We start from the raw sequence: 22,322 nt of genomic DNA, 5'->3' as shown, positions 1-22,322 counted from the left end.
TCCGCTCTCGCCATATATAAACAGCTGAAAATGCTACAGCACTGATGACAAAACAAGCTATTGGAGGGGAGGGGGTGTCAATGAGGTCACAGGCTTAGGAATGTCAGTTTGAGACCCATGCACTGAGTAGTCCTATATTTCTAGAAATATGGCGGCTTCCTGTGATGGCTACAAGCTCTCGCACATTCTGGTAGTGTACTAGGGGGGACTCCTTTGTCAACTTGGCCTAGGATGCTGCCACTACTTCAAACATTATTTAAAATAAGTGCTGTTTTGCTATATATTTGATAATATTTCCTGAATACGAAGACCTGTAATATTTCCAGAATATTCAGATTTTAATTAATAATTACAAAATGTACAGCATTTACAAGAGCAATTTGGCTTCACAAAATAGATCCAGAGTAGTTTTCTTTATGTGAACCTCGCAAGAGCTAAATTTCGTATGCGCTGTGACGCAAACTGATCACTGCGCTTGTTTTGGCCAAGTTGGTGGTAATCAGTCATCCGGCCATGTACTACTGCCATAAAAAGATTGCTAGGTTCATGTTCTTCGGTTAGCCACGGGTCGTGTCGCTGGCGATAGCTGCATCTTCTCCCTTCTTTTCTGTAATATGTCGACCAGCTCATCGCTTAGGCGTCCTGGAAAAAAAAGGAGGGAGTGGGTCACTGCAAAAGATCTAAATCAATAAATTGTGTGAAGCATCATTAGAAGAATAATGTACAAAGCAGTGAATGACGTCCCTCAAACTTTAACAAAAACAACTGTCTGGAATTGAGAGAACTGAAAAAGGTATAAAATTGAAAAACAAATCAAAGGTATCAAAGTGCAGAGAAAGAGTAAGCTCTAGACAAAAAAATAAACTAAAACGTGGAGGTGTGCGCTCGATTTATGAAACGTTCCACATAAAGCCATATGTTTTCAGATCACAACACAAATGCTGGCTCTTTTAAAATTAACTTTTTTATTTACCTCGGACTACCAGATTCATTCAGGCCCGTATTTAGCTAAGGCTGTAGAATAGAAGGCAAATAGTGTGGAAGCGGGATTTCTCGCATCTTGCTATTTAAGCCAGAGGAGAGTGATATTACCGCATTAAAAACGCTGCAACACCTGTTCACTTCAATAGAAAGCACAAACAAAAAGCTGAGGCGGACATCACAATTTTATAAGTGGATAATGATCGGTCAATAAGTTATTTTGCATTTGAATCCAAGTTTGCAGTATTATTATGATCACAGGTTTCAGTAAAACAATTGCTGAATCGAGACATTACCACAAAGAATCTGACAAACTCTAAACGGCTCGTGGCATTCTGACGGTCAAAAGTTCACATCCTGGCAAGATGAGCTTGGCTTTCCATCCATCCAAGGTCAGTAAATTGAGTACCATAAATTGGGTAATGATAGCATCTGTCATTTATAGAGCTTAGATATGGCAGATGTATTGCATGGAGCATAATATAAGAAACAAATTATTATTAGGATGTGATTGTGGCAGGGGTGGCTTGCTAATAGGAGTGCTAGAGCAGTACCTCAACACCTGTGAGTCGTTGCACTGACTAATTAGGCTTGAAATAGTTCACCCTAATGTCATGGTGAGGTAAAATAACTACTACTGCCAGGTGGCGTGGCGCATGGCTGCAGTGGAGAGTTAGTTCATGTTGAGCAGGAGGGGTTGCCGTGCGGGAAATGGCGTTAGCAACGCGGGCAGAGCCACGCGTGCTGTTTCCCCACGAGCGAGCGGAACCACGCTTGCCTTGACCACGCATGACTCTCCTACAAAGAAGTCAAGAGGATGTTACAGTGCCCTGCAGTCTCGCTCCCCAACTCAGCAACCAATTTCGTAACCGATTGAGATAGCCTGAGTTCCCAGATCTGTTGGTGATGCTGCAATAAATTGAGGCATTTAAGGAGGCAATGCTCAACATTTCCAGCACCTTACTGGTTCACTATGGTGTGCCTTTGGGCCCAGGGATCCACGGAGGCCTTCAACTGGATTACTGTCAGTGGGTACGCCTTCGGCACTGCCTGTAACTCCTGAACCCGCTTTAGGGGAAGGAGGTCAAGCTCCTATTTCTATATGACTTCAAACCAAATCTGTCCTGACCTAGATAGAAACCAAGCACAAGTTCAGTTCTTATTTGCCCACCTCATTCCTTCTGAATCAGACAAGAGAATGCTTTTGCCAAGAGGCTGCCCTCAAGTACTCTCACATCTATTTGAATCCGATTTGGACTAAACCCGACCTGGTTTTGATGACAATGGGTATGATATTTCCCCACAATATGATGATGACAATTTATGTATGGACCTACAAAAGTCCAGTGGACTCACACCCTCATGGGTACTTGTCCAAAGCTTTGTTCTTGTGCAATCGTAAACAATCAAGTAGCACAGTGCCATAGCTCAGCTCCTGGTGACTGCCTGTTTTTTTACACAGCATCTTACTCTCTAGAGCCTGGTGGTACATACCTCTACCGGCAGAGTGATCTCCAATTCCTTTCCTATGACCCTGACCCTGCCTGACAAGGATTCAAATATAATTCTCTGCCAGCCTTGCTCGTAGGATGGTCAACTCCAGCTGTTTGTCGGGACCCTACTGCCATGCATTTTGAGACTCAAGTGTGTCATCCAATCAGGAATGGACACAATAGCTACTTGCGCAGAGCTTTGAGTAGTAATGTGGTGCTCCAGTGCCACAGGTGGATAAGATGCACAGACTTTTTGATTGACGTCCAAGCATCACTCACGGACATGACTTTTGATGGGTCCTGCCTCTTTGGCATGAAGGCTGAATTTGCCCTCAAGCGTTTTAAAGAAATTAGAACACCTGGGTGCTTTCTTGGCCTTTCTACACCCACAAGGCAGTATCCACATTAATTTTGCCCTTTTTGAGGCATTGCTAGGGTCTTTGCCTTAAGACAATGTCAAGAACCACCAACCCAAAAGCAGCTAGCCCAGCAGGCTACGCCCAGCGTCCAGCATCTCCATCAGAAGCCTTCAAGCCGCATTCATTTACCCATGGCCTTACCCAATCACCCCATGGGAGACAGGATCATGCATTTTCTCTAGTGGTGGCAAGCAATAACGTCCAACAGGTGGGTCCTCTAGATCGTCCAAAGGGGCTACGCCCTGCCATCCCTTTTGATACCACTGCCTATCCCACCTAGATCACAAAGGCTTTCGGAAGATCATTTGTACATTTTGCTGCAGGAAGTCCAGGCTCTTTTGGATAAAGGAGTCAGAGATGACCCCAGGCTCAGAAATCAGAAAGGGGTGTTATGTTATTCCTGCTATTTCCAAGTGCCAAAGAAAGTGGAGGACATCACCCTATTTTAGTTCTTCGACTGCTCAACATCTTCCTGAAGAAGTACAAATTTATGATGCTTAAACTGGCCCAGATTTGCTCTGCCCTGGATACAGGAGAATGAAGGGTGACGTTGGGCATGCAGAACACCTAGTTCCATGTTCCAGTCCAATATACTCACAGATGTTACCTGCGCCTCAGTACAGATCAGAGGACTCTTGCTTTTGGTGGACCTCGCCCTCACGTTAACCTGGAATTGCTGGCTATTCACCTGCTGTTGGAGACCTTCCTGCCAACCTTTGAAGGGAGGCTGTTATAGGTTTTCATAGCCAACACTACTGCCATGTGGTATTGCAACAGGAAGAGTGGGATGGGGTTGTGTCCTGTGCCAGGAAGCTCTGCCCCTCTGGAATTGTATGTGACCTTGGGACATCTACCTGGTCATGATCCACCTGGTGAGGTCTTTGAATGCTAGTGTGGACAAACTCATCCAGGCACACCTAGTGAATCACGAATAGCAGCTAGACACGGAGGTGGCACAGGGCATGTTCCAACAATGGGGAGAACCCAGGCTCCGATCTATTCACCACTGCTGAGAATGCAGTGTCAAACCTTTTGTGCATTGACGTTCCCCAGAGGGCTCTCTTTCAGAGATGCATATCACAGGACTCAAGTATGCCTTCCCATCACTTCCTCTACTACCCTGAGTACTGAAGGAGGTCAGGAAACACCTGGCCCAAGTCATCTTAGCGGCACCGGATTGGGTGAGGAGAGTAGGGTACCTGGATATTCTGGGCATGAGCACTGGCCTTATATCAGGCTGCAGCTTTGGGGGAACTTCTGTCACAGCAGCAGGGCAGGGTTTTGCACCTTGGCCTAGGCATTCTGCTCCTCCATGCTTGGAGATTAAGCAGCAGCAGTTGACTTCCTTTGATCTTTCTTATGAAGTTATTGATGTGATCTTGGCAGTGAGGTGGCCTTCCACAAATTCGGTGTATGCAGGGTGCTGAGATAAGCTTGTGACTTTGTGCATCACCCACCAGATGGACCCATTGAAAACCAAACTGTTGAAAGTATTGTCATACGTTTTATCTTTGGGACAGCGAAGACTTGCAATTTGCACTGTTATAGGTTACTTTTCATGCGTCTTGGCCTTCTTAAGTTTGTTCTACAATTTGTCTTGTTCAAATCACCTAAGGTTTGCAACATATGTTTCCGTAAAAACCTTTTGTATTGCCACTGTGGGACTTAAATTGGGTTCACACTTTCCTAATCTGCACCCCTTTCGAGCAAAGGCACAGTTGTCCTGCAAGCATCTTGAGCCTGAAAACAGTCTTTCTGGTCCCAATAACATCCATGTGTCACGCAAGTAAGCTTCAGGCCCTCTTGGTCCAACAGCCTTATAGTACTTTTTTTTCTCAGCACAATCTGGTGTTAAGAACTCAAGGTGCATTCCTGCCAAATGTAGTCACACTCATGTCACCTAAGCCTTTACTCTTCCGACATTCTTTGCTGTGCCTCATCTCCCAATATAGGTGGAGAGACTACATCGCTTGGACCCCACAAGATCACTGAGCTTTTACATTTTATCATACCAAGGACTACTGGATGTACTTGGGTGCAAAGAAAAACAAGGCGGTGTAGAAGCGGACCATATCATGACGGATGGTTTGAGAAACTGAGCTGCTGGTTGACTTGGGTGTGAGAACCTTTCAAGCAAAAGCCACAATCCCTTGCACGGTGAATCACAGTAAGTCACTATATTAACCTGTGCTTAACCCTGGGTAGCTTGGCACAAAAAAGCAGTCAGGCTTAATTTAGAGGCAATGAGTAAAGTATTTATGCAGTACACAAACAGAAATAAAGTGAAAACACAATACATGAACAATCCCAAACAAATTTAGAAAAAAATAGTAAAGTTTTATAAATTGACACCAACATGGCAAAAATTCAATCAGTAGAACCAGAGTTATGAGTTTTAAAAGTTTTAAAGGAAATCTAGTGCCTAAAAGATCAAAGCGCCAACGGCGGCCATCTGGTCGTGCGAGACTGGACCAATGTCGAAAATTAAACGCCAGCCGCAATGGAGTGCAGCTGAGGTACAAGAACGGGATTGGGCCTGGTCAGTCCGTAGCTTCGCACTTAGAAACATTTTGAATTTGTTTGATCTGATGTCTCGAAATTATCGAGTTTTTTTTTTTATTTCGAGACATCAGATCAAACAAATTCTAAAATGTTTCTATATGTTTCTTTATATTTTTCTTTCTTTTTCTCTTTTTTCCTTTCTTCTCTTTATGTTCTTTAAGAGTAAGCTCACCACAAGTCTGGTATGGGAGCATCTCTCCATCATTAAAGACTCTTATAGAGTCTAATTGCCTCACATTTTGGGTGGAGGAGGGTGGAGGGAGGGTTACTGGGGTGTGGAGGGAGTGGGAGGGGAAGGAGGGAGGGCAAGGGGGGAAGGAAAAATTGAAAAAAATGATCTTGATCTGTAGTGTAGGAAACTGTAAAGGCTATTTTGACACTTTAATTCTTTTTTTCTTAACTAACTGGAATCCTATATTAGTTATTTTAGCTAATCAGAACTGTGAGAAGAATAGCATTGTGGATGTTGAAAGTAAAGTCGGCTGGGGGTGGTGTAAATTAAGTGAATTAGATAGTACCAGGTCAATGGGAAATAGAGGATGGGGAGATTAAAATTACGATGTTGGAACATAGCGGGCCTTAATGATGGGAGGAAAAGGGCCCAATTTTTCCAATTATTATATCAGGATCCTGTTGATATCCTCTGTATTCAGGAGACTCACATAGCTGGACAAGATAAAAACTTATTAAACATTCCTGGATTTAATTTGTTAGCTGCAACATCTCAAATGTCTAAAGTACGGGGGGTCGCTATCTTGGCAAGACCCGGTTTGGGGAGTCCTAGACGCCGACTAGCTGACAAATATGGTAGGTGGGCTGTGGTCCAGCTAGAATCGTCTATAACTATTTGCTCACTCTATGGATCTAATTTGGATGACCCACAACTCTTTATTGAACTTGAGTTAGAACTGGCCTCCTGGAATGGTCCACTTATTCTGTGTGGGGACTTTAATATAAATATTGAAAAATTGGTAAACAATAGACTCCCACAGAATTATAGTGGCCGTAAGCCTAAAGTTTACAGAGCACTATCTCATCTGATGGATAGTCATAACTTAATGGATACTTGGGATATATTGAAGCAGAATGAAAATGGCTTCACCTTTTATTCCCATCCCCATAATAAGTATGTCCGACTAGACTTTTTTTTGACATCATTACATCAGACAGCCCTAGTAGACATTATTAAATCCCCTAAAACCATCTCCGACCACAATGCACTTACGTTAGTTTTTGAACTGGACAGTTTCAATAGACCTAATAGCCAATGGTCATTTGACCGAAAACTTCTTATTAACCCAGATTACATTAATCATATCACAACATATGCTCAGTCCTTCTTTGACAGCAATCAATATAGTGCACCTAGATTTAGTGTATGGGACTGTTTTAAGGCAGTAATAAGAGGAGAGACTATAGCGTTTGTTGCTAGTAGTAAGAAAAAGCAAGACACTATTAATAAACAACTTAATGTGGAACTCATCAACCTGGAAACACTACATGCTTAAGCAAATTCAAGAAGGAATCTCAACCTCTGATACACTGCAAAAATGATTGACTTTAAAAACAGAAATTAATAGCTCATTAACAAAAAAAGCAGCGGAAATTTATCAAGCAAATAGAGATAGAATTTATGAAGCAGGGGAAAAAGTAGGGCGGCAATTAGCTCTTAAAACTAGACAAAAACAAACGTACAACAAAATAAAGAATATTGAATTATGAGGAACAACAGTACACCTCCCCTCAAGATATTGTGGAGGTGTTTCGTAAATATTACCAAAAACTGTACCCAAATGGAAAATGAACACCTTTCTACAAGAGATACGAAAACATTTCTTAGTGAATGGCTACCGGAATCAGAAATACCAGGAATGTTAGACAGAGTAGACAGAGATGAATTGGAGAAAGAAATTACAATGGATGAATTAGAGATGGCTTTGTCGGACTTAGCTAACGGGAAGGCGGCCGGTCCTGATAAGATCCCCCTAGAGCTATATAAGGTGTTGGGCAAACAGATACTACCTTATCTATTAGATCTGTTTTTAGGGATACAATATCACTCAGCTACACCAGAGTCCTGGAAGCATACTAATATTGCGATATTTCTAAAAAAAGGGAAACCTCCCCAGCTTCCATCCTCATATAGACCAATCTCACTTATAAACTCTGACTCAAAGCTTTACTCCAAGATACTGGCTAACCGACTGAGGGGGGTTATCGAACATCTCGTATCCCCATGGCAACATGGCTTTATTCCTGGTAGAGGAACGACCGATCATACCCGCAGAACCATCGCCTTATTTGATATTATGGCTGTCATGGGGGGAGAGATGTCGATGATCCTACTCGATGCTGAAAAAGCATTTGATCGAGTGTCTTGGAGCTTCTTATGGGGAATCATGGAATTTAATAACTTTGGCCCATGTTTTATCAACGCCCTAAAAGCCCTGTATACTAGTCCTAGGGCCAAATTATCCATTGAAGGCTTTGAGTCAGAGTTTGTAGAGGTACAAAGAGGCACTAGACAGGGTTGCCCCTGCTCCCCGATATTATTCGCCCTTGTAATTAACCCTTTAATTTTGAAACTTCTTGACTCCCCCCAAATACAACCAGTCAAGGTGGGCTCATACTCTACTAAAATACTGGCATATGCCGACGACATTGCGGTGCTTACAACCAAACCTGCCGATGCAATAGTAGAAATAGAACAAATAACCCAGGTCTTTGGATCTTACTCTGGCTATTCTCTTAATAGAGACAAAACTATGGTTTTGTGTACAAACAACATTACATTTGATAGTCCCTATAGAGTTAAAAATGCAATTTATCTCGGTGTGAATATCTCCCCTGAAATAAAAGAAATTAATAGACTTAATTATGATCCTCTGATCAAGGTAGTGAAAACAGATCTTAAGAGGGTAGATAATTTACATCTTTCAATAATAGGGAGAGCAAACTATATTAAAATGAGTATATTTCCTAGAATACTATATCTATTCCGGGCTATCCCATGGATGGTCGACGGTAGTATTATCAAAAGCTTTGATTCCATAATATCCAAATTTATATGGAATTATGGTAAAATTAGGAGAGCATTACCATCACTAACCCTCCCTATACATAGAGGAGGGCTTGGTATCCCGAATCTGACATTCTATCTATGGGCGACACTACTTCAACAAATGGGCCCGCTTTTTAAAGTCAAACCTTTCAATCTATCTAATACAGACTCCTTTCTTCCTTCTATTTTTGAATTAGCATTAGGTAATAAATCACGAGGGCTACTTCTGAAACAACTTGAGGCTTCATATTATAAAAAGACTAAGTTTAAGGTAATAGGAGATGCATTTAAAGTATGGAAACTTGCCTCTAAACAATTAGGTATACCTAAAATAACAAGATATACTTCCCTCTGGTATAGCAAGATCATATCACCATCTTTGATAGATAACGTTTCTAGGAGATGGGAAAATTTAGGTATATATACATTTGGCCATTTCTTTGGACAGAACGTTACCCCATCCTTTGAGGGACTTCAACAGAGATTCGATATTTCATCCACTGATTATCTAAAATATTTTCAAGTTTTTACTAATATTCGTAACTTTACATTTGATATTAATTTAGATAACTATTACTTTTTCTCTATTATTGAGAAGCGAACTACTAGGATAGGCACTTTATATAACCTATTTTCTCAATCCTGTAACGATGATTTAGAACGTGTGGAGAGATCCTGGGCACAAAAACTTGAAAATCCAGATGTGGATATCCCCTATTCCCTAACTCTTTATACAACATTATTTCTAGCGCCTAACCTTAAAGCACAATATTTTAAAACTATATACAACCTGTACTTTACTCCGGCTAAACTCTTCAACTGGGGATTACGAGTTGATGATCGCTGCCCCAGATGTAGACAGGGACAAGCAGATATAATTCATATGTTCGCCGATTGTCCAAAACTAGATAACTTACAAACATCAATTGGAGGATTTTGGGCTCAGGTATTTAGGCGTAATCTTAGATCCTCTTCTACCCTATTTCTTTTAGGTTACGATGAATCCTTATGTTATAGTCTGGAGGAACAAAGGATTGTTTTCTTGGGTACCGCTGTATTTCGTATTATTCTGGCGGCTTGTTGGAAAGATCCCAACGTACCATCCTTTCAGATGTCGCTTAGCCGTTTTCTCGCCACATTTAAACAGGAGATAGCTATATATAGTACAAGAGGTAGGAAAGTCAGAGCCCGGGGCACCCACATCTGGGCTCCTATCTCCGATTGGTATTCTGATGTAAGATCCTCCTCTTGAGATGCAAAGGGTCGATAGGAAATGACAGGGCAAACTGTGTAAATTTTTGCTTCACTTTTATCTCTTCTGATGTATTACTGTTTTATTAAGAATTTATTCTGTTGTAAAGAAAATACTTGATGGAATATTACAGATCAGATTCAATAAAAAAAAAAAAAAAAAAATAGAAACATTTTGAAAGAAATATGTCTGAGAAGGCAGAAGTTCAGCTGAGCAAGGCTGCAGGAGTGTCTGAGGAGGTAGTGTGGCTAACCATGGAGGGAAGTCGCAGTGAAGATTTTTACCTTTGGACTTGCTGTAGCCGACGACAGTGCCACGAGTTTGGATATTCCTTTGGCGAAGGACCGCTGAAACATATTTGCTGCTGTGGAGAAGAACATAGCAAGAGAAGCCGCTAATTCAATTCGACCCGCAATGCAATTCGGGCGGATAGGCGAGCAGGTTGGTCCCGTTCTCCTCCTGGTTCTCAGAGCCCTTTTTAGCCAAAGTCCTCAGTCTTGAAAATTGGTCATGTTTTGCAGCACAACCAAGGGTCAAGGACTGGATGGCGACCTATTGTGGGTTCAGGACTCACTCAGACTAGGTACAGGTGCGGTTCAATTTGGTAGGAGTTTGTTATGTTCCTTTGGCACTAAACAGGAGGCCAGCAAACTAGCCCTTGGAGCCACTTCTAGTAGTTCTGGGTGCAGGTGAAGATGCAGGGATCAACAGCAGGGCTGGCCTCTGAGGGTTTAAGACAGGCTCCAGGCAGCAAAGCAATCCTTCTAGGTACAGCAGCCATCTGGCAGAGTGCACAGCAGGGCACAGCATCAGACAGTCCTCTCAGCGTCCTTCTGCAGATCCAGTAATGAACTGATGAATGGGTCTGAAGATCCTACTTTTATACCCTGATGTCCTTCTCCTAGAAGGTGGGAGAAACTTATAGAAAGGTTGTTTGAAACTCTTGGCATGTCCAGACTCCCCTTCCCTGGCTCCAAGCTGGCTGCAGTGGCAATACAGGGTTGTTAGGCCTATTGTGAGGAGACAGGACCATTGAGGTTCAGCTAATCCCATTATTCTTGGGGGAATTCACAAAGTCTGTCAGCTATACCCAGCCATGTGACCCAAGACAGGCTGCAGGCACAACGGGTTAAGGACAGGAAATGCCCACTTTCTAAAAGTGGCATTTTCAAAACTAATTAAAAATCCAATGGTACAATTAAAGAGAGCTTTTCATTACAATTCCGTAGAAACCAAACATGACAAATCTACCTTCTCTCAATTAGGAATTATAGCTTATATGTAATAAGGAATCCCCAATGTTGTCCTAAGGGAAGGGTAGGCCTAACAGTAGTGAAAAATGCATTTGTGAGTTTTTCACTACCAGGACATGTAAAACTTAAATGTATATGTCCAACCTTTTAGTTACACAGCACCCTGTCCTATGGGGTACCTAGGGCCTACCTAAGGGGTGGCCTGAATGTAATAAAAGGGGAGTCTAAGACTTGGCAAGGGGGTTTCAATGCCAAGTCAATATGGCAGTGTGATACTGCATTTAGGCCGCAATGGCAGGCCTGGGACGGGTTTTAGAGTGCTACTTAGGTATGTGGTACAATAAGTGCTGCAGGCCCACTGGTAGCATTTAATTTATAGGCCCTGGGTATATGGTATACCACTCTACAAGGGACTTCCAAGTAAATTAAACGATGCCAATTAGGTATATGCCAATCAAACCATATTTAGGGGAGTCAGCACCAGCATATTAGCACTGGTTAGCAGTGGTAAAGTGCACAGAGTCCTAAGGCCCACAAAAACGAATTCATCAAAAAGGGGAGGAGGAAGGCAACCATTTTGGGGGTGGTCCTACAGAAAGGGCCATTTCCAACATTGGCCCTTTGTATTACGATCTGCTACACATTGGCTTAGACACAGGCTCCAGAAGGTCTGAGTGCTTATTCCACCATAGCCAAGGCTACTACCTCTGCGTTGGCACACTGAGGGCCAGTCCTCAATATTTGTCAGGTTGCTACATAAGCATCAGAGTGCACATTCACAAAGCACTATTGCCTTGACAGTCAGGTTTGTCGGGATGGCATTTGGTCCAGCACAACCTTTTAATCTGGGCCATTCCGCTTATGTACAGCTCCACTTGTCACATCTGGAGCGGAATGAAGTTGACACGGAGTCGCACAAAGAAACCTAATGTCATGCAGGAGCACTGCTTTGAGTTTCCAGATCCAGTCTGGCACCTCAAGATATTCACTACTGAGGACTCTGCGGTTGGATTGAGTATTCACCAGAATAAGCATTACTGACGGTAAGTAACTTGTTCTCTAGATTGATCACACACATTCTAGCAACAGTGTAGTTATCAAGCCAAACCTAAAAATAAACTCTATTTGCAAGCAGTTACTCCTTGAGAGATAGGTGGCGCAGTGAGCTATGCTGAAGTGTGAAGATTGTAACCATGTGTGAGGTCATGTAGTAGGGAGTTATACAGGTGGTATGTAGTGAAATATCATTTATTTTGTTATGCTCGGGTGTGAGGTGGAGTAATTTGACATGGAGTAATGTGGTGTTGTATAGTTGTGTCAGAACATGGTGATATTACTTTGAAAGATTCTGAGGTGGGTCTTGTTTGCCCATGTGTCTCTCATATCCACATATCCACCAGGTTCAAGTGTTTCCATGCCCTACTATCTCTCTGGCTCACATGTCTTTCTGATTTATAAGCCCTTCCATCCAGATGTTGCCCTGGCTCTAGCCTCTACGTGCATACTGTACAATAAGATGTTGTAGAATGGCGTGGGCTTGCAATGGTGGTGTCAAATGACTTGTTGTCAATTTGTTATATGTATGTTCTGCAGAGCAGTGTGATGTGGAGAATGGTGGTGTGAAGTCCTAGTGAGAGGTGTTGTGGTATGGTGAAATGATGCAAAGGGGGAAGCATACTGGTGTATGGTATGGCATGGCATGTTGTATGATTTTGCAAGTTGTGGAGTCTTGAGGTGTTGTTTGGTCTTGTAAGGTGTAACGTGGTGCCCCTCTACGTTATGATATTATGCAAAGAGACATCGCTGAATGAAATTGGTAGTTACGCAATTGTTCTTTGGGCAGTATGTGGGGTCCCATGTGTTGTGGTGTTTGGTGGTATGATGTGTCCTAAGGCGTGTTGACATATGTTGCAAGGTGAAGTTACATGGTAAAGACTGATGTAATATATTATAATGTGCGGTATAGTGAAAAGCAAGAGAAGGTCTGGTGTTGCACTATGTGTTGTGGTTTGGTGGGACGGTCAAATGGTGCCAGTGGTACAATGCAGCAATATGGTCCAAGAAATGTTCTGTATAATGGCAAATACTGTGGTGAACTACAAGAAAAAGGAACAATTAATCTGCATAATCTGTCTTGAAGAAAAAGAGAACCTGCTACTGGATCTCTATGCACTATAAACACAATATACAGTTAAAAGATAAAAATGTAGAGACACACCTGCAGGATTCCTGTCACAACTTTTGTATCCCAGCGAAAGATTTTGAAATTCTGCAGTGTCATCTGCTGAAATATAGGAAAGAAATATGAATGTTACACAATATGTAAGTTGTACCATTGAGTGCTAATGCTATGAGGAGTTGCCATTACAAGTGTGCTATTGTTTTCAAGTCAGTGTTCGGGAGTCAGCAAGTATATATCTCACAAACTTGGCAATCTAAAAGAGGATTTAATAGCCATCTGTGGATCTCTCAATAAATCACCACTCTAAAAGAATCAACACTCTTAACTTGCCTGGGGGATGACTTGGGGTTTGGTGCTGCTATGGCGGACACTAGCAAAGAAAGGCCAGGTTGCTAAATCTAGAGTTGTCTACTGGTCAGGTAGGTATTTCTTGCTCAAAATTACTTTGTTAACCATGTCTGTCAAAAAAACAATGACAAAAAGACTGCAATGCCATGGTGGCATGGCAGATCTTCTATCACCATTGATTTATGAAGACAGACCTGTACCCTGCCCCTCAAGCAGGGGCCCATCTCCAAGGCCCATAACATGGGGAACATTTAAATGTTTTTTCTGTCTGGGATGGTCGTGGTTTCAGTGGTGGCTGCAGACAGGAGGTCTAGTGAAAAGAATGACATTGCTGGGGCTGCCCTTAATTGGGCAACTCCTCCATCACAATTTCTGGAGGTCCCAGGAAAGTCTATAGAGTGCCCCTAAATACTCTGACATTAGCAGGTCTACCATCAGGAACTTTCCGTCCACTGCACTCAGGTTACTTGGGGACAGTAAAGGTTATTGCTCAGGACACTTTTTAGTGATGTCCCTTTACCAACAACCACTAAATGAGGCTCTTAATTGCAAACACTCTGTGAATCATCTTAGCACATCTCAAGATGTGCATTTACTTAAGATGATGCTAATAGGGTTAGCTAAGACAGACAAGTGAACTAGCTTTAAAGTCTTAACTTAGTATTAATCAGTTTAAATAAGCATGCTAAGCCATTTCCATGTGTATTTGCATTCAAAATCCGCTTTATGAAAAGTACACAAGACAGAGATCAAGATAGTGCACAGAGTTTGTGGCTTTATTTGAAATATTTTCCGAACAGTATGTTAAATTGCACCTTTAGCCGTTGTATGTATAATACAGTTTTTTTAATTCCTTGGCCTCTTGGTGCTTTAGGTTCTTGGGGGAAGACTGATGCCTGCCATATATTGTTTTTTTTCAACCAATGGGCTTTTGTCCCTTCCCCTGAACCTTTTGAGCATGTGGGTGTTGTAGTTTTATACAGTAATTTCTCTTTGGTTGTTCTCTGTATTGATTGAGAGGGGATCTTTCGACCAGCCACTATAGTCCCTGAGAGTGTAAATATGGTCATGTGCTTCCCTAAAGGGTGTTGGCAGAGGGTGCTGTTTGGGTATTGCTGTCCTCCACCTAGTGATTCATTTGCACTGGTGGTTGATGGTAGGAGACACAGCACTTTTTTTCCCCCATCAGATATTGACCATGAGAAAAGGAGGGAAAGGCGAACAAATCGGAAAGAGGGAGGAAGAAAAAGATGGAAAAACTGTCACAAAGGGAGAAAGCAGGAACCTGCAAGAGTGAGATTAATGGTCAGACTATCAGCATTTATATTCTGGGCACCAATATTTAACTTCTTCAGCCGTGGGCTCCTCAGCAGAGCTTCGGGCACCTACACTCGTTGTATTACAAATTAAGCACTGCCTACACATGATCGGTCTTAATTATCATTCCACCTATGTTATTGAGCATCAGTCTTTGTAGTTTGGTGCCTGTGACTCTTTTGATCTCTTCTGGAGGGTTATGTTCCTGTGGTACGTTTTGTCAGAGCCAAAATTTATCTTGGTTCCCCATTTTCTTTTACTTGCATCTAGTCTGTCCCCCTCTCACCCATTTCCTTTTGTTCACCAGACCAGTGCCAAGTATTTTCACGACACAGTGCCTCCCTGTATTTTCTTCTATGCTTTCCCAGTCCCAAGACTAACTGCTTCTGATGTTCCCTATCTCCAAGGCACCAAGTTTTCTAATACTTTGCCCAATGACAGTCTCACCACAAGGTTATCTACCCTTAGCCAGTCCTATCTCTAGATCTACTCGGCACCAATTTCCTGAGGGCACACCTACCAGCAGCATTGTGCTCATGAAGGATACAAATTAAAATCTAACACTCGGTTAGACATCAGGTTCAAATAAAGTAGCTCACAACCATACATCTTACAGAACAGAAGTGAATAATTTGTCATTTTTAATGACCCCCGCCCCCTCAAACCACATGCGTGGCTGGATTTACAATTTCAACAAAAATGCAGGTGGACATAAACCACAAACCTATTCTCCCCTCCGTACACCCTCTTATTTGGGAAATCAGAGGGTTTGCGAATGCTAAGACCCTTTTTCAACTGCAGTAAACCTATTTAACGATTCGGAAAAGTGTTTCCAAATCGTTGAAAGGGTTTAGGAAACCAAACAGATCAATATTTAAAAGGGGTGTTTTTAGGTCGCCCTTCCATATATCGATTTCTTATGGTATGTATTAATGTTCTGCGACTGAAATCCGGTCGCAAAAAAAACTTATTTTACCGACACCTCAACAAAGGTGGTAATCCATTCATAATCAGGAAGTGGTTTCCACAGCACCATTTCGCTTTGTGAATGTTGAAAAAACATTTTTAAGAGTACGCAGTGTTCCCGGGAACCTCTGCTTACTCCTAAAAAAGAAGTTAATGAAACTTTTCCTTTGTTTTTAAAATGCATCCCGTTTTCCTTTAGGGAAAACAGAATGCATTTTTAAAAAAGAGTGTTTTATTTTAAAGCAATCACAGACATGGTGGTCTGCTGATCTCAACAGACTACCATCACTGTGATGGCAGCAATTCGAAATGGGCAGCAACTTGCAACCTACCTCACTAATATTCGCTAGGTAGGACGAATAATTTCCCACTACGATACAGTATTTTGTGAACCAACCTGTTAATACATTAATCAGTTTGCAAAATACCAATGCATTTGGTACAAGTTGATGTGCAAATTACGATCCTTTTACTGAATGCATTCTTAGTACCTCAACCCCGTAATTATATGCATTAACATGATGCTAATTGCTAATGTCACTACACCTGCTGCTGTTTAATGCCACTGATCATATGGGGACATATTCTATACTTTCATGCTTACACACTAAACTACTTTTGGTCAGAATTGTGCTCAAGCCTATCCAGAGGAAGCACTAGCATTTCGCCACACCATGCTTCAAAGTATTATGGTGCTGCCATGATTGGAATTTGGCTTTGCCATTGTTATAATTGATGCAGTGCAGAGGGAGATTAAATTGTTTAGTAAAATGTGTGGTAATAACCCTAAAGCGTAGGGGCATGTTCAAAAGCATGTTTTACTATACTTGTTAGCACTGAACTCATTGCATTGTAATTGCATTTACATAGCGCTTCCTACACTACCCCTGATGAGGCATTGAAGTGCTTTACGCTGGGCAGCATGCGGCTCAGGAATTTAAGGTTAGTGTTTAATCCAGTGGGTGTTGTTTGTTATTGGGATTAGACCGGTGCTCTCAAAGACAGAATTCCATGCATTTGCTCCAGTTTCATTGTGGTACATTACATTGATAGGGTTAGATGCGATCATTAGTAGTAACAAAGTGATTTCGCACAAATGATTGGTGGGATTAACAAATAGGATTGAGGAGATTAGATATTGTTAGGTTGCAGGGTAATGACTTTCAAAGAAGGAGTATTTGCGATATTTGAAATAAGGTGTGTGCGATTTGCAGAAAAACAATAATGGCTATTATGGCAAACATGCATGTGACAGTATAAGCTGTGCTTTCTTCAATGAGTCTCTAACAACCGTTTGCTTGAGACTTTATCAAGCACGCCTTGGCTTAGCCCATTGCAGTATTGATCTCTCACCCACTGCAGTATTAATCTCTCACCTAATTCTATTGGCTGTTTGGATGTAACCTTCTTTATCCACTTGAGTTCTTGTATTGATCTGCATGAGGGGCTATTTTACAGCTTTAGTGGTCTATGTCCACTCCTGCTGGTTTCCTCCTTTGTGTCCAGCTATAGTGTGCTAAAGCTCCATGAATAGCTTACTAAACCCAGATCTATTGGTTTTGCTAATGCTTGTTTTTATGAGAGCTGGCCTGAAAACAGCATCCGTCACACCCTCCAGCCTAAACAAGATGACCATAATTTCTAATTTCCCCTATCATCCTTAAGTCTCCCAATGAAACCCAATAGTCCCTTCCCATGCACGATCTTCTCAAGCCAGTCTGGGGACACCTCTTGTCACAGGACAATGAACTTCAAAATATTGTGGGAGTTGGTCACTGCCGGACAATCGAGAGCCAAAAGGATCTGTGAGCATATGACATTCTCCAGGGGCTTTACTTTTTTCTTTGGGTATGTCACTGCTGCAAGTACACACCTTTGTAACACTGTTCTAGCTGCCACAGGCAACCTTTACAGTTGCCACCTTTTATCTGCACAGGTCACCTCTTTTTTCTACATTTATACCTTCATTTCCAGTCCAGTTAATTTCGCTTGGTCTGAAAGCTTCCATCTTCCTATGCATTTTGCTCATTGATGCAAGGAGACAATTCTCACCGATTGACACCTCCATTCCTCCCTCCTCATCAGATGACCGCTTTCTCTACAACACTGATCTATTTCTTAAGAATTACTCTGTAGGGGGAGGTCCACCTCTGGGCTTAACAGGCCCGTGTAGATGTTTTCTTCAGTGTTTTCCCCTTGAGTCACAAGACCGGCAGACAGACTCTATCTCCACTCACACCATGGCTTCACTCCAAAGAACTCTGCAGCAGCACTGTCATGTGGGTTCAGAGTGAAGGATGACTCCAAAGGCTGAGCCCACATTCACACACTACTTTGTGGCGAAAGTCTACCAACTCTCCCTAATAGTTGTATTTTTGATGGGCGAGCCCTGACCAGGAAGGAGGTGGGGGTAGTATCCGTCTAGTGCAGATCCCAAGGTAAAAGCCTTGCCTACTGCCATTCCTGATATAAAAGCCCTACTCCCTGCCATGGTTGACATTCCTCATGCACTGGTTCAGTGGAAGGCTCCTTCCTTCATCAGTAAGGGCTTGAGCTGCCTCTCACAGTTGATCTGGGCCGGCTTCCTCTCGTGAACATCTTCATCATCCTCCTGCAGCATTCCTAACTCTCTTGTTTTGACCGGGGCAAATGCACTGCCTCTGCCCAGTGCTCCCCCTTGAACATCCATATCTTATTACAGAGCTCTTTATTACTGTCATACATTTCTTTTCTCCCTGTACTTAATGAAAATCTATTGGTCCACACAAAATATATAGAGTGATTGTTTTGTTTTATTTTTTGTTGTTTTATTAACCTTATACCTGCATATTGTATTGCAAATTGCTTTCAGCTGCTATCCTAATAAGACTTGCTTTTAACATGGAATAAAATCATGGATTATGTTTTGTGAGTGCTGTAAAACCCTCCAAAATAAACATATTTGGAATAGCGGACTGCATAAATGTATTGTGGCCTTGCAAACCTTTCTTGAGGAAGTGAATAAAACACAGTTACAATCCATGATGGTAGAGTTTCTTGCAAAAGAAATAAATACATATTCAAATTAAACTATTTATCTAACAGATCAAAGACTGCTGCCCAGCCATTCCTTGAGCTGTACCCATCTCTTGTCAAATATCTTCTGAAGTCCAATTCTTTTATGATATATTTATTATCATAAATATTATTAATAAAATCTTGTATAGCGCGTAGATACCCAAAAGGGTTTCCCAGCGCTTTGGCAACAGGTAGGCAGCATAGACATGAACAGCTTAAAATAACCAAGTTTTCAGGTCCTTACAAAAAGGGGTTAGGGAAGTACAGCTTCTCATGGACTCTGAGATTATTACATAGCTTGGGGCCCAGGAAAGAGAAGGAACGGCCACCATCCAGGTCTGTATGATTCTGGGGACTGCTTATAGGGATCAATTCCTCAAGCGCAATGCACAGGGGTGCTAAGGAACCACAAGTTTTTTCAGGTACCATGGTCCAGAATAAGAGTTGATTTTGTGCATAAAGCAAAGCTGGATTTGCTCGTCCACTGGTAGCCAGTGAAGGCCTCAAAGGAGGCCAGACACAGAGGCATGTGTTGGAAGTCGAAGGAGAAACATGGCTACCAAGTTCTGGACCACTTGAAGGCGTTTTATCACAGCCTTATCTGTCCCTAGATACAGGATTTTGCCATAATGTAGTCTTGATAAGATCATGACCTGGATGACTGTCCTTTGGGCCGAAAAAGGAAGCATCCACAAAATCTTTTTTTGCCATTTCATAATGGCAAAGCATGTAGCAGCTGCTTTGGCCACCTGTGGTTTCATGCATAGGGTAGAGTTCAGCCAGAAGCCTAGGTATTTCAACCTTGTGGTTTGGCTCTGGAAAAGCCCCTAATGTAGAATGCCAATGCTGGGGTCCCCAGAGCCAGGGACTCTTGATCAATACCATTACCTCAGTCTCATAACTGTTTAGTGTTAGTGAGTTGGTATTCATTCCGGAGGAGACAAGACTGAGGCAGGGATGTAAGATCTCCAGAGTTGTGCTCCAGCCAGACGTCAGTGAAAACTTGATTTGGATGTCATCTTCGTAGAAGAACAGGATGAGACCACAGCTTTCCAACAGGTCTGCTAAAGGGTGGAAATATATGTTAAATAACGTAGGGCTGATGGCTGGACCCTGCAGGACTCCAGAGGTAAGTGTCTGTGGGCTGGACACTGCATTAGTCGAGAAGACCTGAAAGGCACGATCTGCCAGGGAGGAGGTCAGCCATGCAAGAGCCTCAAATGAATTATCTTTTACAGGTTCCTCATTTGCTTTTCCGCTGTAGGGCTCTCTAAACATCTCCATTTGTGAAGATCTAGTTATATGCAACCCAAAATATAGAGCCATTTCCATTTGCTCTTTGTCTGCCAAGCAATACCACACAAGGGTATGGGTCAAAACTGCATCTTCAGTCTCTCCCTCAGACAGTTAAACATTGAATCCCAGAAAGGTTTGATTTTACTGCAATCTGAGAACACATTTCCAGTTTTCTGCTTCAGAGTGGTACTTTTTATCAGAGGGATTGTATGATAAATCATATTAATCTATTCTATGTTGAGCTATATTAAGTAAACAGAGAGATATTGAATGTTAGAGCTACCTATTTATGCACCCCCATTTTAATTCCCTAAGTTGAAAGCTCAGAACCAAATCTCAAGCCGCTTTTAACTTGGCATCGCTGGGATATAATGTTTTCTCGGTCAATGATGGAAATCCTCTTTGAAAATTTCTGAACCGTTCAAGTACCTGTCTCTGAGGGAAATTACTTCTTCATTGAACATATTTATAACAAGTGCCACGGATCTAGAGTGGTGAAGCTTTCTTGGGCCCACTTTGGTTCTCCCTTTTTTTTTTACAACTTAATTTTATTGTTGACAGCCGGTACAAACCTGTGCCCCCCCCCCAAAGGAACCGGGCAAGGATTGCATTAAGCTGACGGAACCATGATGGCCGTATCTGGTATGGGTGATTCTGGAGCTGGTACAGAAGGCGGGGCAACAAGACCATTTTAAATATGGCAGATCTGCCAAACAGGGATAGCGGTAGGTGTAACCACGAGTGAACCTGGTCTCCTGTCTATGTCCACAATGGGCCAAATTCCTGTCGCAGGAGAGAGACTGAGAGGCCGACAGGAACACCCCCAGATATTTGAAGCCATTAGGAACCACCGTCACCTCCCGTGACCAACTGCCCAGCCGATCAACTCCACGCAGAGGCCACAAATAGGATTTGCTCCGATTCATGTAGAGTCCAGAAGTTTCACCAATTATTGCATGATTCTGAGCAGGCACGGGCCAGTTCAATTGGGTTGCGCGAGGAAAAACAACACGTCATCCGCATAGAGAACTATGCAGTCCGAAACCTCACGCGACCATTCAAAGCCATAAATCTGAACATCTACCCTCACCCTCGCTGCCAAGGGCTCCATGGCCAGCGCAAATAGATATGAGGAAAGGGGACATCCCTTACGGGTTCCCTCCCAATGGCATTATGTGCACGACAAATATTATGTTGTGTGGCGCGACAGGGCATAAAGCTGGGCTGGTGGGATGGATCAGACCTGTAATATGTGGAACTAAGTGATTGGCAATTGCTATAGCCAGGAGTTTAGCTCCGACGTTTAAAAAAGAGATCAGGCGATATGACGCATATAGTTATGGCGGACGGACGGGTTTAAAAAAAAATGGCTATCTCTACGTCGCCAGTCCGGTTGAAAGCAGCCGTCCTCCACCATGGCATTGAGATCCGCAGGATATGGTTCCATCAATTGAGACATTGAGAATTGAACTCGCAAGGGAAGCCATTTGGCCCGGGTGCCTTGCCCGAGCGCATATCCATTAATGCTATTTGTAACTCCTCTATCGACAGTGGGGTGTCAATTACCTCCCGTACAGTGTCAGAGAGAGTCCGCGGGGGAAGGTCTGCGATGAACTTGTGAATGGTATCTTTGGGCAGGTTCTTCCGGGGCATATATATCTGTAAAATAGCCGGCGAAGCTAGCAGCAAGCTGCGATGGATCCGTGAGTACCTCACTGTGTGGGCCACGTATATCCGGGAGGGTCGGTGGGTGGAGTGTCTGTTGGCATAAGCGGTGTAGTAGGGCTCTAGATTTGTCGCCCCACTGGTGAATCCGGATATGGGTAGCTAGCCAATAGAGTGGAGCTTATTCCAGGAGCTCACTGGCATATGTTTGTTGTGTACTGAGCAGCTGTCCGCGGGCAATGCCCCCTCTTCCTCTCTGCATCTACGCTCTAAGTCAATCAGCTGGGCTTCAGTCTGCAGGAGCTTCTCCAGACGCGGTCAAAGCCTCGCAGTGCAAAAGGCAATGTCTACCCCCCTGAGTGTGGGTTTCATAGCTTCCCACAGAATTGTCGGGAATTCAACCGTGCCTGTGTTACATGAATAATTGCCAGTGATGGATGTGTGGATATGTAGCCTATATTGCTCATCTT

At 42.7% G+C, this 22,322-nt stretch overlaps 1 protein-coding gene across 1 annotated transcript in view; it reads right to left on the bottom strand.

Annotated features, from left to right (window-relative positions):
- Nucleotides 1-319: 319 nt before the first annotated feature.
- STAP1 (signal transducing adaptor family member 1) overlaps nt 320-22,322 on the bottom strand; it is a 414,195-nt gene continuing 392,192 nt past the window's right edge. The window contains exons 10-11 of the mRNA XM_085636512.1: nt 13,240-13,305; nt 320-642 (exon numbers count right to left, since the gene is read on the bottom strand). Of these exons, the coding sequence (XP_085492638.1) occupies nt 545-642; nt 13,240-13,305 (164 nt within the window). The 3' untranslated portion in view covers nt 320-544. The remainder of the gene's footprint in view (nt 643-13,239; nt 13,306-22,322) is intronic.

Source organism: Triturus cristatus, chromosome 2_1, assembly GCF_964204655.1.
Source record: "Triturus cristatus chromosome 2_1, aTriCri1.1, whole genome shotgun sequence".
In the NCBI taxonomy this organism is placed as follows: Eukaryota; Metazoa; Chordata; class Amphibia; order Caudata; family Salamandridae; genus Triturus; species Triturus cristatus.
This window is presented reverse-complemented; position numbering and strand designations above follow the sequence as displayed.